The sequence below is a fragment of the Chiloscyllium plagiosum genome, unplaced genomic scaffold, assembly GCF_037043375.1.
Source record: "Chiloscyllium plagiosum isolate Xiang-an unplaced genomic scaffold, Cpla_swu_hap1 HiC_scaffold_1, whole genome shotgun sequence".
Lineage (NCBI taxonomy): Eukaryota > Metazoa > Chordata > Chondrichthyes > Orectolobiformes > Hemiscylliidae > Chiloscyllium > Chiloscyllium plagiosum.
Genome location: NW_028270139.1, coordinates 140081378 through 140096338, shown reverse-complemented (window position 1 = coordinate 140096338; position 14961 = coordinate 140081378). Strand labels below are relative to the sequence as shown.

The window sequence follows — 14961 nt, the reverse complement described above, 5'->3', positions numbered from 1 at the left end:
ACGAATATACTGCAATCATTCAATAGATATGAACAAATTTTTCATCTTATCCAGAGTCTCACCTCTCTGCATATAAATCAGTGTGATTAAATGTCATATATCTCACCATTGGTGTAGTTTCCTTGGTCCAACTTTCATTAACTTGATCTGTCAGTGTGGGAAACTAGAGGAATACAATAGAATGGGAAAGTTGGGAGCTCAGAGCAGCACCGTAAGCTGTTCCCTCCAGCCCAAGTGGCCATCTTGAATAATTTCTATAAGGAACACCAGAAGAAGCTCTGTCCAAGCTTACTTCTCTTCCCTGGGGTCCATAAAGAGAAGGGATTTCATATATTTACTTAAAAGTCCAAAAATAACCTATTCAGAAGATTATAGGTTACAAAAAGTCAACTATGTTTTATAAAAATACTCCCCCTTGACTTTATTTTAGTGTGGAGTGGAAACAATTTAATAGTTGACAGTATGTTTGAAATTTTATATCATAATTACATTACAACATTATTCCCGTTGTAAAAATAAATATTGCTCACTTTTCTGTTTGATAACATTCTGATGATGACAGAGAAAGTAGAAAGAATCCTGAGTTTTTTGCTGGCACAAGTTGTTGTTTCATGTTCCGAGTTTTTATTTTCATAAACTGACAGTACAGTAAACTAGCGCCATGCTAGTAGTAATGAAATTATTCAAATACAGCTGTCCAGTATTCATCCTCAATTCATGAGCTGAAAATTAAGAATCATAAACTAGAACAAAAACAGATCTGGCAGCAACTTTAGAGAGAAAGCAGAGTTAACATTTTGAGTCCTTCTTCAGAACTGTGACCAGTATTGTCCACGTGTATGAAAACCAGGAACTGACCTTCATGCTCTGCTGTTCCACCTTTGAAACCGAGCAAATGGCACAGAAAGGGAAGCTGGCATTCTGTTTCTCCAATAAGGACATGGAAGTGCTAGTGCATCAGGTGGTTGACAGACTGGGAATGCTGTTTCCTCCAGACAGCCAAACGAAGTCTTGTCCCTGGAATAAGCTACCCTGCATCAACATGGCTAATGTAATTAAACCTCAGAGCTCAGCAAATGAATATAAAAGATAAAGTTGTAAAGGTTGATATGCTGATTGGATGGTTCATCTCGATGTCCTCCAGAGATATCAGCGTCAGAGAATCCAGTTTTCAGCCAATTCAATTAATTCACATGAAACAGCTGGAGGCTCTGGATACTGTAAAGACTATGGGCCCTGACAACATTCTGGCAAGGGTATTGAAATATGTGCCACAGAACTTGCTGCTTTCTTAGCCAAGCTGTGTCTGTATCTATCTGTCAACATGGAAAATTGCCCATGTATGTCCTGTACACAAAAAGCTGTTCCCTCCAGCCCAAATGGCCTTCTTGAATAATTTCTATGAGGAATATCGGAAGATATCTGTCCAAGCTTACTTCTCTCCCCTGGGGTCCATAAATCTAACCTAGCCAATTAACACCACCATTAGTCTACTCTTGATCATCAGAAAAGCGACAGAAGATATCATCAACAGTGCTATCAAGAGCACCTACTCTGCAAGATGCCCAGTTTGAGTTCCATCAGGATCACTCACCTCACAATATCAATAAAGCTTTGGTTTAAACATGGACAAAAGAGCTGAATTCCAGGGCTGAAGTGAGAATGACTGTCATTCAACATCAAAGGTGGCATTTCACTGAATGTGGCATCTAGGAATCCTAGCAAAACTGGAATCAATGGAGTTGATGGCCTAGTTGTATTATTGCTGGACTATTAATCTGAAGACCTAGGCAATATTCTGAGAATCTGGGTTTGAATCCTGCCATTGCTTGAATTCAATAAAAATCTGGAATTAAAAGTCCAGTGTTCAAAGTTAAAAATCACACAACACCAGGTTACGGTCCAACAGGTTTAATTGGAAGCACACTCGCTTTCAGAGCGCCGCTCCTTCATCAGGTGATTGTGGACTCCAAATCATAAAAGTCTGGTGATGACCATGAAACCATTATTGTCAGGAAAATTCATCTGGTTCATTCATGCCCTTTTAAGGTGACAAATCTCTGTCCTTGCCTGATCTGGCCTTAATGTGACTCCAGACCCAATATGGCTGACTCTCAACTAATCTCTGGATAATTAGAGGTGGCAATGAATGCTGGCCAAACTGGTAAGCATTCTGGTAAGCGTTCATCCTGTGAATGAATAAAAAGGAATACAATGGAATCAAGGGGAAACTCATTGCTGGCACAGAAGTAGATAGGCTTTTTTTGTCGGAGCTCACTCATTTCAGGTCCAGGTCATCTCTGCAGAAGCTCCTCAGCGAGGTATACGAGGCCCAACCACCTTCAGCTGCTTCATCATGTTCTTCCTTCCATCATAAGGTTAGAAGTGTATATTCGCTGATAAGTGCACAAAGTCTGAGACCGTGCACAACGCCTTGATACTAAATCAAATTATGCTCAAAGATAGGACAATATGCAAGTTTGACCTGAAATGTGGCAAGTCACATTCATGCCACTCAAGTACCAGGCAAAACCAGAACTTGCTGCTCCCATAAAGTACACCTACAAGACTGGCATCTACCTGACAACATGGAAAATTGCCCAGGTATGTCCTGTACACAATAAGCAGGACAAATCCAACTGGCTAATTACTGCCCCATCAGTCTACTCTCCATCATTGGTAAAGTGATGGAAGATGTCATCAACAGTACTATCAAGTAACACCTACTCAGCACTAACCTGCTTAGTGATGCCAAGTTTGGGTTCCACCAGGGCTAATCTGCTCCTTGCTGGAAATGTGTTGCTGGAAAAGCGCAGCAGGTCAGGCAGCATCCAGGGAACAGGAGAATCGACGTTTCGGGCATAAGCCCTTCTTCATAAGCCCTTCCTGAAGAAGGGCTTATGCCCGAAACGTCGATTCTCCTGTTCCCTGGATGCTGCCTGACCTGCTGCGCTTTTCCAGCAACACATTTCCAGCTCTGATCTCCAGCATCTGCAGACCTCACTTTCTCTTAATCTGCTCCTTACCTCACGATAGCATTGGTTCAAGCATGGATAGAAGACCTGACTTCTGAGGTGAGGTGAGTGATAATCTTAACATCAAGGGCATAGTCAATACAGTACAGCATCAAGGAGCCCTAGCAAAACTGGAAACAATGGGTATCAAGGGGCAAACTCTCTACTGCTTGGAGTCATACCAGGCACATAGAAAGATGGTTTTGGCTGTTGGAGTTCAGTCAACTCAGCTCCTGGCCATCCCTGTAGGAATTCTTCAGGGTCGTTGCCTAGGCTCAAATCATCCTCAGTTGCTTCATCAATGAGCTTCCCTCCATCGTAAGGTTAGAAGTGGGGATGTTTGCTGATGATTGCACAATGTTCAGCACCATTCACAACTCCTCAGATACTGAAGCAGCCCATGTTTAAACAGGCTGACAAGTAGCAAGCAACATTCATATCACACAAATGCCAGGCAATGACCATCTCTAGCAAAATTTATGATTTATTATTTTTGTCACATGTACTAAGGTACAGTGAAAAGTATTGTTCTTCATGCTAATCAGATAAATCATACCTTACGTAAGTACACCAGATTACAGAATATGATGGTATAGGCACAGAGAAGGTGCAAAACAAATCAATTTTAATATGTGAGAGGTCCATTCAAAAGAATGATAACAGCGGGGAAGAAGCTGTTGGTGCATATTTTTGAACTTAAGTATCTTCTGTCCAACAAAAGAGGCTGGAACAGAGTATAACTGGGGTGGTTTTCTTATATTGGCTGCTTTCCAAGGCAGTGGGAAGTACAGATGGCATCAAAGGGTGCAAGGCTGGTTTGTGAGATGTACTGGGCTGCATTCACAGCTCTCTGTAACTTCTTGCTATCTTGGGGAGGGCTGCTGCCATACCAAGCTGTCATGTATCCGGATAGGTGCATCTGTAAAAACTGCTAAGGGTTATTGTGGACATGTCAAATTTCCTTAGCCTTCTGAGGAAATAGAGGTATTGGTGTGCTTTCTTGACCGAAGCATCAACGTGGATATATCAGGACAGATTGTTGGTGATATTTACGCCCAGGAACTTTAACCTCCTGACCATCTCCACCTCGCCACCATTGATACAGACAGGGGTGTGTCCTCCACACCACTTCTTGAAGTCAAAGTCTAGCTCCTTCATTTTGCTGACATTGACAGAGAGATTGTTGTCTTTACACCATACCACTAAGCTCTCTACCTCTTTCCTGAACTCCGTCTTATTTTTTAAGATTTGACTCACTACAGCGGTGTCAGCAGCAACCTTCTAAATGGAGTTAGAGCAGAATTTGGCCACACAGCCCTGAGTGTATAAGGACACAAATTGGGGCTGAGTACACAGGGCACTAGTGTTGAGATAATCTAACTAGTGTTGCTTGACATTTAATGGTGTTACCATCACTGAATCCCCCATTATTAACATCTTGGGGTTACCATTGCCCAGAAACTCAACTGGACTCGCCATAAACAGAATAGCTATAAGAGCAGGTCAGAGGCTAGGAATAATGTGGCGAGTAACTCACCTCCTGATTGCAAAGCCTGTTCAAAAGATACAAGTTAGGAGTGTAATGCAATACTCAAGAAACTTGACATCATCCAGGACAAAGCAGCCCACTTGATTGATACCACAATCATCCACTCCTTCCACCAACAATGTTCAGTAGCAATAATGTGTATTACCTACATGATTCACTGCAGAAATTCACCAAAGATCATTTGACAGCACCTTCCAAACCCCAACCACTTCCATCTAGGACAAAGACAGCAGATATGTGGAACACCATTACCTGCAAGTTCCCCTCCAAGCCAGTTACCAAATTGACTTTAAAATATTTTGCCTTTCCTTCATTGTTGGTGAGTTAAAATCTTGGAATTTCCTCCCTAGGGACATTGTGTGTCAACCTACAGCACAGGGACTGCAGAGGTTCAAAATGACAACCTGCCACCTTTTCTGGGACAAATAGGGATACGCAATAAATGTCAGCCAGTCAGCAACCCCCAACATCCCAGTGAATTAAGAAAAACAACTTTTTGACAGTCTCAGAAGTCACTGATCCTTGTACCATCATGTTGACACTGCACCAAGATCTTGCATATTAACATGAACAACACTAAGGCTTAATGTGGGGACTGTGCTAGGGCCTGACCTGCATACATCAACTACACTTACACCTACTGTCTGATTGTGGGGACAGAATCAGTGATGATTCCACAGATATCTGCAAGCTATGTTGGATTTTATCTCTTAACTTCACAACGGAGGACATTGCCATTCAATGCTGGAGGTACATACAGCTATGGGGATTTCATGTCTCTACTTAAGATTCAGTGGCTTATTGAGAGAAGCTGCACAAAGTGCTGCCTCTCTCAAATTAAAACCTGTCCTATAGGATCTCAAGTATCTTCAAAAGGAGGAGAGCTTGCTGGAAGCCCTGAGGAAATTAACAGCAGATCAGGAACAGGACTAAATAAAATTAATATAAGTAAAACAGAGGAAATTAATGCAATTAAAGATGACAATCCCAAGGACTTGATAGCTTCCATCTGAGGATATTAAAGGAAGTATGGGAGCACAATGTAGATGGCCTAACTATAATCTTTTGGAGCTCCCTGGTTACAAGAGTCAACTCTCCAGATTTGAAAAGTGCACATCACTCCTCTTTTAAAGAAGGGCAAAAAAGGAAAAATCAGGGAATTGCAGACTAATTAGCCTAATATTGTAGTGGGAAAATTGTTGAGAGTCTGTAATCAAGGATGGTGTAACTGAACACCTTGAAAATTTTCAGTTAATCAGGGAGAGCTAGCATGAATTCATAACGGGTAGGTCATGCCTGACAAACCTCATTGAAGTTTTTGAAGAGGAGACTAAGGTAGTGGTCAGATATGTGTCTGTGGATGTTGTTAATATGGACTTCCTGAAGGCATTTGATAAAGTTCTACATAAGAGACTGTTAACTAAGGTAGAAGGTCATGAAATAAATGGCAAATTACTGACATGGTTGGAAAACTTTGAATGCCAGGTGACAGAATGTAGGGATAATGGGTCAGTACTCGAAGTTGCAGGATGTGGCCAATGGTATCCAACATGACCTGTGTTAGGACCTCAGTTATTCACATTATTTATTAATGATTTAGATCATGGCACTGAGAATTATATCTGATGACACAAAGGTAGGTAGCATTGTAGACAGTATAGATGATAAAATAAAATTGCAAAGGGATATTGCTAGACTAAGTGAATGGGCAGAACTGTGGCAGATAGGGTTCAATGTAAACAAGTGTGAGGTTATCCATTTTAAACCAAAAAAAGATTAGGGCACTTTCTAGACAGTGAGAAATTACAGTTGACGTCCAAATAGACTTGGAGTTCAGATGTATAGTTCTTTAAAATGTCACAAATAGGTGCAGAAAATAATCAAGAAAACTAATGGAACGCTGGCCTTTGTATCTAGAGGACTGGAGTACAAGCAAGTTATGCTGCATTTATACAAAACCCTGGCTAGATCCCATTTGCAGTACTGCGCACAAATCTGGGTACCACATCTTAGGAAGGATACACTGGCCTTGGAGGGAGTACAACATAAGTTTACAAGAATGATGTCTGAACTTCAGGGTTAAGTTATGAGAAGAGGTCACACAACTTAGGCCTATTTTCTCTAGAAGTTTGAAAGTTAAGTGATGATCTGATCAAAACATTCAAGATATTGACAGGTAAACACAGGGCAAGTAAAGATAAACTATTTCCATGGGTTGCGATTCTAGAACGAGGATGCAAAGTCTGAGAGTTAGGGCAAGACCTGTTCAGGAGAGATGATAGAAAGCACTAGGCACGAAGGGTGGCAAATGTTTGGAACTCGCTGCCACAAACGGCAGTGGATGCAGGATCAGTTATTAATTTTAAATTTGAGGTTGATAAATTTTTGTTAAGCAAATGTATTAACAGATAATAGGTCACAAATCAAACATGATCACATTTCTATTTCAGAACAATTCAGCTGTCTACCTTAACTCTGAACAGTTAAAGGTGAACAGATGATGGAAGGGTCAAAAGGAGGTGCTTCAGGATTGCTCCCAATCTGCTGTCTATCATGAGGTACAACATTGCATAACACTGGGATATTATATTCTGACTTAAGACTTAAAAAACACCCAACATCAGCATCATGCCACATTAGATTTAGATTTTGTTGTCACATGCAGTCAAGTATAGGAATACAGAAGTACAGTAAAAAGTGTAAGAAGTCACCATTCTCCAGTGCCATCTTGATTACACACTTGATGACAAAACTGGAATAAAGGAAACAAAGCCAAAGGAAATGAGGAACGTCCAGATATTGAAGACTTATTTAAGTCTTATCTCCATGCAGGCACCCGGGGCAAGCTACAGCCTGGAGTCTCAGGAGGAGCTGAGTGCTTGCAGCTGCTGATGGTACTGCCTCCAATCTCCTGTCTGTAGTTGCCACCTCCCATTCTATAACGACCGGTGCCGCAATTGGGTCCTTGAACATGCTTGGGCAGTGCTTGCTGGCAGCCTCCCTCACTGGATCTCAGAACATGTTCAGGAAGGGCTTGTCACCAATGTCTCGCTGAAGCAAAAGACGTTAAAGGCGGAAAAAAGGCAAAAGCAAAAAGAAAAAAAGGGAGAAAATCAAATGGAAGCAAGTGAGCTCAGGAGCTCAAATATAATGCTACAACTCCACCGCCATACTTAGATATTGTTACTGCCCTGTTCTGCTGATTGCTGCTTTCTCCTGAGTGGTGAGGAAGATCTGTAAAGAGCAGATACTTCATAATGGGATGAACCATACAGCCAATCATATAAATAAGGAAAAACATGTTTATTCAGGAAAGAAAAAGTTCAAGGAATGCAGAAATAACCAAGACAGAGCTGGAGTCTCATTAGTGGCTGCTTGCCACATAACCAACAGAAAATAACACAATGAAAGGAAGTCCAATGCCAGCTCATTCCTCCTGGAAGTGGGTCTCAACAAAGTTGCGCCTAGCCTCTTGAACTTGACTGTATACTGCTAAGTCATTGTCTCTTGAGATGTCCTTCCAAATCTGATCCTCATCCTTAGAAAATTGCTTTTAATTCCCCCATATTGCATGTAGCTCCAACAGTGGAGGGCATAGCATGCCACAATGATGCATCACACCTCTTCTGGATAATATTGCATGGCCCCACCAGAGAGGTCCAGATACCAGAGGCATATGACCTGTTTCTACGGTCCTGGCGGAAACATGAGCATAATAGTGGATGTGATATATCTAGACTTCCAGAAGTCATTTGACAAGGTGCCGTATAAAAGATTGATTCAGAAGATTAGATCCAAGGGTAGAGTATGGGTTTGGTTAGAGGATTGGCCAACTGACAGGAAGCAATGGGTCCTTCTCTGATGGTGAACTGTAAGTAGTGAGGTGCCACAGGGATCAGTGCTCAGACCTCAATTATTTACAATCTATATAAATGATCTGCAAGCAGGGACAGTGTGTAACATAACAAAATTCACAAATGATACTAAACTAGGTGGGAAAGAAGGCTGTGGTGAGCAGGCTGCAGGTTTATACTCTGGATGGGTTTGCTGACAACAAAGTAACTGATGCCTTCTTTGGCACTGTGGTTGCTTGTTCACCAAAGCAACAAGGAATCCATCAGATACATCAGTGGATATCTGTGGACAATGCTGGAATACAACAGCATAATAATACTCCACATGGATATTGATAGGCTAGGAGAACAGGACAGAATCTGGCAGATAGAGTTTAACATGGCTAAGTGTCAGTTTGTCCATTTTGGCTGTAAAAACAAAAGGGCCCATTATTATTTAAATGGGAAGCAGATTCTGTGTCAGTGCACAGCAATCTGGCTGTCCTTATGTATGAATTAATGGGCATGCAGGTATTGCATATAACAACAAAGGCAAATGAAATCTTAGAATTTATTGCAAAAGGGCTGTATTATAAGAGTAAGTGTTGTTACAATTATACAAGGGAGCAGACCTGAAATATTGTATCCAGTTTCAGTCTGCTTACTTGATGAAGGACGTGGTGGCAGTTCAGGGGAGGTTCACCAGATTGATCCTAGGGATGAAAGGACTTGGCTTGCCCTCATTGGGGTTCAGAAAAATGGGGGGAGGGGATCTGATTGAGATATATAAAATGCTAAAGGGGATTGATAAGATGGATGCTGAACAGATGTTCCCACTTGTGGGTCAGACTTGAACAATAGGTCATAGATATAGAGTGAGAGGAACAGTAAAATCGGGCTTTACTCCTGATGAAGGGCTTTTGCCCGAAACGTCGATTTTACTGCTCCTCGGATGCTGCCTGAACTGCTGTGCTCTTCCAGCATCACTAATCCAGAATCTGGTTTCCAGCATATGCAGTCATTGTTTTTACCATAGAGTGAGAGGAGGTAGTTCCAAAACTGAGATGAGGAGAAACTACTTATCTCAGGGGGTTGTGAATCTGCAGGACCCCCTGTCCCAAAATGCAGTGGAGGTAGGATCAATCATCAAATTCAAGAAGTAAATAGACATGTTTCTGAAGAAAAGCAGGATAAAGGGCTATGGGAAGCAAGCAGAGAAGTGCAGTTGAGACTAGGATATGTTCAGCCATTATAATGTTAAATGGTGGAATGGGCTCAAAGGGCTGAACTGCCCATCCCAGCCCCTAATTTCTATGTTCCAATGAATAGGGTTACAACAGTTTGAGGACTTCATGAAAGCAGCATAGGCCATATTTGGATGAGTAACTCTCGTCTCCTTGTACAGCCCAAGGACCTTGGAAGGATGCAGGAACCTGAAAATTCTCTCCAGTACACATGTCACACAGGTCTTGAGATATCTAGCACTGATGGTCACACAGAAGCTGGATACTGATGTAGTGAAGCCTTTTTCAGTAAAAGTGGAGATAGTGGTAGCACATTCTCCAAGCAATGTAGATACCGTCTACAGCACTCTAAATCTAACAGAGAGCAGCAATGCTAGAGAATCTACTGCCAGGGATTGTTTGACTCTCCTTGACAAGCAGAAAGGATATAAACCAGTGTAATCAGGAGAAAACAACATCAGTTATATCCCGGGTGAATTTGTAGGTCAAAGGATTGGGAGATTTCACACAGTTCCCAGTTGCCCTTTGGACTGATCTGCTGGCATGAAAATTCAGGGCCAATGTGAACTTAATGGCTACTTGGATAAGATTCAAGACCGTGGTGTTGGAAAAGCACAGCAGGTCTGGCAGCACCTGAGGAGCTTTTGCCCGAAGTGTCAATTTTCCTGCTCCTCGGATGCTGCCTGACCTGCTGTGCTTTTCCAACACTGCAGTCTTGACTCTAATCTCCAGCATCTGCAGTACTCACTTTCTCCCACTTGGATAAGATGGCCATCACTCCTTTTAAGAACACCCAGCTCCCACTGGTGGCATAATACCCTGGCAATACCCAGGCAGGCATTCACTTCATATTGAGGTCTGAGTGACTAATTTGTGAGATCATCCCATTGCACAGCTTCAGACTTGATCTTCCCATTTTCCCCTGGATTGAACAAGCTGCAATGCCATAAGACTCCTGACTGGAATAATTATAAACTGTAAGGTGGATAATGTAGAACTTCACAAAGAAATTGAGAGGTTTATAGAACAGGCAAATAGATGGCAGATCAGGTTCGATCACCAGGGTATTGCAAAAAATCATACCCAACTTTCCTGGAGTCATCACAAATGTGGAAATTTGATTCAACCACAAACTTTCACCAATTCTACTAACAGTCCATTTCAAGTTAAAACAAAATACACATCAGACATTTTTTATTAACAAGAAAATGACTATTTATTGTAATATAACTGTTTTTAAATGATGGAACAAAAGGTAGACAAGTGAACTGCTATGCTATAAATGTAACTTGAATTTTACTCCCTTTAAAAAATTCACATTCACAGATTCAGATAGATACACAAAGACAGACAACACGCACATTAAAATCAGGGAAATACAGTTCAATAGCACTAATCTGGACCACAGATATTGATGAACGTCAGTTCCTTCCAACTCGTTATTGATAACACAAGGGTGAGAGTACATTGATTCTCTGTTGGTGATCCTGCCTCCCTCAGTCACCTTTTGGCCACCCCACCATTTCTGTTCCATCCCTTCATATTGCTGTTAACGTTGTCAATTTACCCCTTGAGCCTTTGGTTTTGCAAGTTGTGAATTCATCTTAGCTGTATTTGTGTAGGTGGTTTTCCCGCTCTACTTTGAACAAGGGAATTGCAGAAAGTGTAGCTTACAGAGGAAAGGTGAGGTTTATTGGCTAGTTATGAGGGATTTTCTTTTACTTCTCCACACAGGAGGGAGAGTGGGAGAGAGATGGATGCTTTCTCTTTAAAGGCTAAATGTCTTTGCTATATTGTCCACACACACTGTAAGCACCCACCCTGGAAGCATTCAGGAGGTTGTTACTCTGCTCAGTCTCTCCTGAGCCCAAACAAACTGCTGCCAATTGAAATGCCAATCAAAAAAACTTTCTCTGAGCAGAACTGTCCTGAACACACATCTGCAGTACCACATTGAATTCCTGAGGGAGAGGCCCAGACAATCAGGCACATTGTATGTAAAATTTCCAATATGTCCCAATAACTTATTTTTCAAACTACAATATTATTTTTAGTCTGGTTTAAAGATGTCCTTTTCTCAGTTTTACTCCACCGCTCAAAGAAAAATAGACGTGATCTTTACAACAGAGAGGTAGAATGAATACTAAAGACAACATAAAATAAAATGTATTCTTCTAAAAGGAGTGCAGGAACAGAGAGCTTGTTGTATAATTACCATTAAAGGCGGCAAGTCAGGCAGAGAGCTATTAATAAAGCATATACTATTCTAGGCTTCATAAATAAGGGCTAGGAGAAAGTGAGGACTGCAGCTGCTGGAGATCAGTGTCAAAAAGTGTGACTTTTGCCTGCAACACTGATTTTCCTGTTCCTCGGATGCTGCCTGACCTGCTGTGCTTTTTCAGCACCACTCTGATCTAAACTCAAAAAGTGTGGTGACATTCCTGATAAAGAGCTTATACTCGAAACATTGAATCGCCTGCTCCTCAGATGCTGCCTGACCAGCTGTGATTTTCAAGCACATTTTTTGACCTTCATAAATAAGGACGTAGAGTACAAGAACAGAAAGGTATGATGAACTTATATAAGTCACGGATGAGACCTCAGTTGTATACAGTTCTGGGCATCATGCTATAGGAAGGACGTGAATGCATTGGAGAAAGTACAAAAGTAGTTTCAGGAATGAGACAGTTATGAGGAAAGGTTGGAGAAGTTGGGAATGCTTTCCTTGGAGAGCAAAGGATAAGAGAACTTGATAGAAGTTTTCAAAATTATGAGATGTCTGAACAGAGCAGATAGGGAAAAACTGTTCTCACTTGTAAATGGATCGAAAACTAGTGGCACAGTTTTGCAAAAAAAGCCAAGTATGTTGTGAGAAAAAAAAACCTAATAGTAGTAGTTATAGTTTGGAATGCTTAGAAGTGTCGTGGAGGCAAGTTCAACTGAGGTATTCAAGAGGGCACTAGATGATTTTTTAAAATAGTCATAATGCTCAGATGCAAATACAATGCTTTGAATGGCCTCCACTCTCACCTTAACACTGTTGTGAATCATCTGTATCTCCGGTGACTGACCACAGCTCCCCCTCACTCCACTAAGGACTGCTTCCCTTTGTCTTTTGTGCTAAGAATGCAATGTCACCCACATAGAGGCTGGTCGGAGAGCCAATATGGTGATATGGTAAAATGATGGCTTGCCGAGTCAGAGTTGTGTAGATGAACGGTTGAGGGGGATGGTGGCCACGGACCGTACAGTGAAGTTGTGCAGAAGAAGCACTGTGCCACCGTGGGCGGCACGGTGGCACAGTGGTTAGCACTGCTGCCTCACAGCGCCAGAGACCCGGGTTCAATTCCCGACTCAGGCGACTGACTGTGTGGAGTTTGCACATTCTCCCGTGTCTGCGTGGGTTTCCTCCGGATGCTCCGGTTTCCTCCCACAGTCCAAAGATGTGCGGGTCAGGTGAATTGGCCATGCTAAATTGCCCGTAGTGTTAGGTTAAAGGGGTAAATGTAGGGGTATGGGTGGGTTGCGCTTCGGCGGGTCGGTGTGGACTTGTTGGGCCGAAGGGCCTGTTTCCACACTGTAAGTAATCTAATCTAATCTAATCTAAAAAAAAAAGCATGATAGCCAGGACAGGCATTCGGTGAGCTGGAGTGAGGGTTTTATGGGTGAGGGTTTTGCACCATCTGGTTCAATGTTGGAGGAGAGGAACATTGGAAGTCCAAACTAAATATGACAATTTAGGGTATTAATAATATGCAAATACATGGAAATATGTTAGTTGCCACTCAAGGATGAGATTTTGAAGCACACATTTAAAGTTTGAGGAGAAAAATGTATGGTTTGTTTTATTTTATTTTCACTGTTTTGTCACCATTACTCTCGCCACACCTGGAGGGGAATCTTTCATTATTTATGTCAAAACTTTGGAGTGAAAAGCATTTTGAGACAGACAGAAGACCAGCCTTATCAAGTCAACACAATTTTAAAGGCATAATACAAGTGGTTGATCGACAAGTTCAAACGTGATGCCCAAGTCAAAGGTGAAAGTTACTCTTGCTTTTTTTTCTCTGTTATGGCAGCTTTTGCACTAAAGGGAAGCAAATTTCAGTTTCATTTAATTTTTAAGTTTGTGCACTGGTGAAAGGATTAGTTGGAGGTTATTTCACTCTAAGCTGGATATTACTTGGAAGTAAACAAATTCAAAACTGGCATTTTTGTATTGTAATGCTTCAGCCTCTCGTGATTCTGTGCAGGAACATAGCTGGATTGCTGTACAGTGCCACTCAGCAGTTGAAATTAAGAACAACATCTATATTTTTCAATTTTTAGGTAAATTTCAGTCCTAATTTTCATGATACATTAAGTGCAGCAAAAAGGTAACATAATAAATGTGCAACTTTCCTGCATTAAACACAAGTTCCATGTTACTGCTGCAGCCAAAATGTAGTAACTAAATTACCTGTGAGCTTGCATAACATTGCTGCTGTCATTTATTGAATCCATATTGCAAAAGTACTTTATTCTTTTCATTTGAAAAGCAAATAAAAATATGATTTCACTGATCATGACATCTATTAATATTTTGCTACAATAAAAATGCTTCTCAAGTGCAAATTTCCATTTACTTGTTTATTAATATTATGGGTTGTATCTTTTACTTTCACAAAAGGGACAAAGGTAAACAAAAATTCTGCCCTATATTTTCTGAGTAACCACAGCAGCTTTTGTTGTACTTCTCTTAATAAAATGTTTAAAATAAGACTTACTTGAAACAGATTCCCTTACGGAAGATGGCGTAGGCAACCGTGATGTTTGTTGTCTAATACCAAATAGATACAATCTTGTTAATATTTGTAACCTCAATTTATCATCTATGCATTTATACAAGTAGGCAAATTCCATTCTCAAAAGTGATTGAGAAATACTCTTTGAAGATTACATGGGTGAATATCTACCGAGTTCTCCCAGCGTGGCAGATAATATTTTTATAAACATTAATAAAATATTTTAGATCACCTATTGTGAAATTTCTGTGATAAGAAGGGTAAGTGACAAGTCTCTCTCACTCAGGATTCTTCAGCTGTCAGTCCAACCTACCCTAAGCAGCAGGTTGCCAACATAAGCTTATTTTTAAAAACAATGTTTCTGGAGAAACCTATTGTTCCTTTTCCATCCATGAATTTATGCTCAAGAACAACATTCACAATGAACATAATAAAGTGCTCAGACTGGAAAAGGCAATAATTTATCTTGCTGCATCACTGCATGACTGAAAAATAGCAAACTATTCAGCACATCTGCTGTAAATTTAATGAGCGTGT

At 41.0% G+C, this 14961-nt stretch overlaps 1 protein-coding gene across 1 annotated transcript in view; it reads right to left on the bottom strand.

The window, feature by feature from the left end:
- LOC122563207 (putative E3 SUMO-protein ligase RNF212) overlaps window positions 1–14961 on the bottom strand; it is a 113588-nt gene that overhangs the window by 25347 nt on the left and 73280 nt on the right. Inside the window, exon 8 of the mRNA XM_043717158.2 lies at window positions 14407–14459. Coding sequence (XP_043573093.2) covers window positions 14407–14459 — 53 coding nt within the window. The remainder of the gene's footprint in view (window positions 1–14406; window positions 14460–14961) is intronic.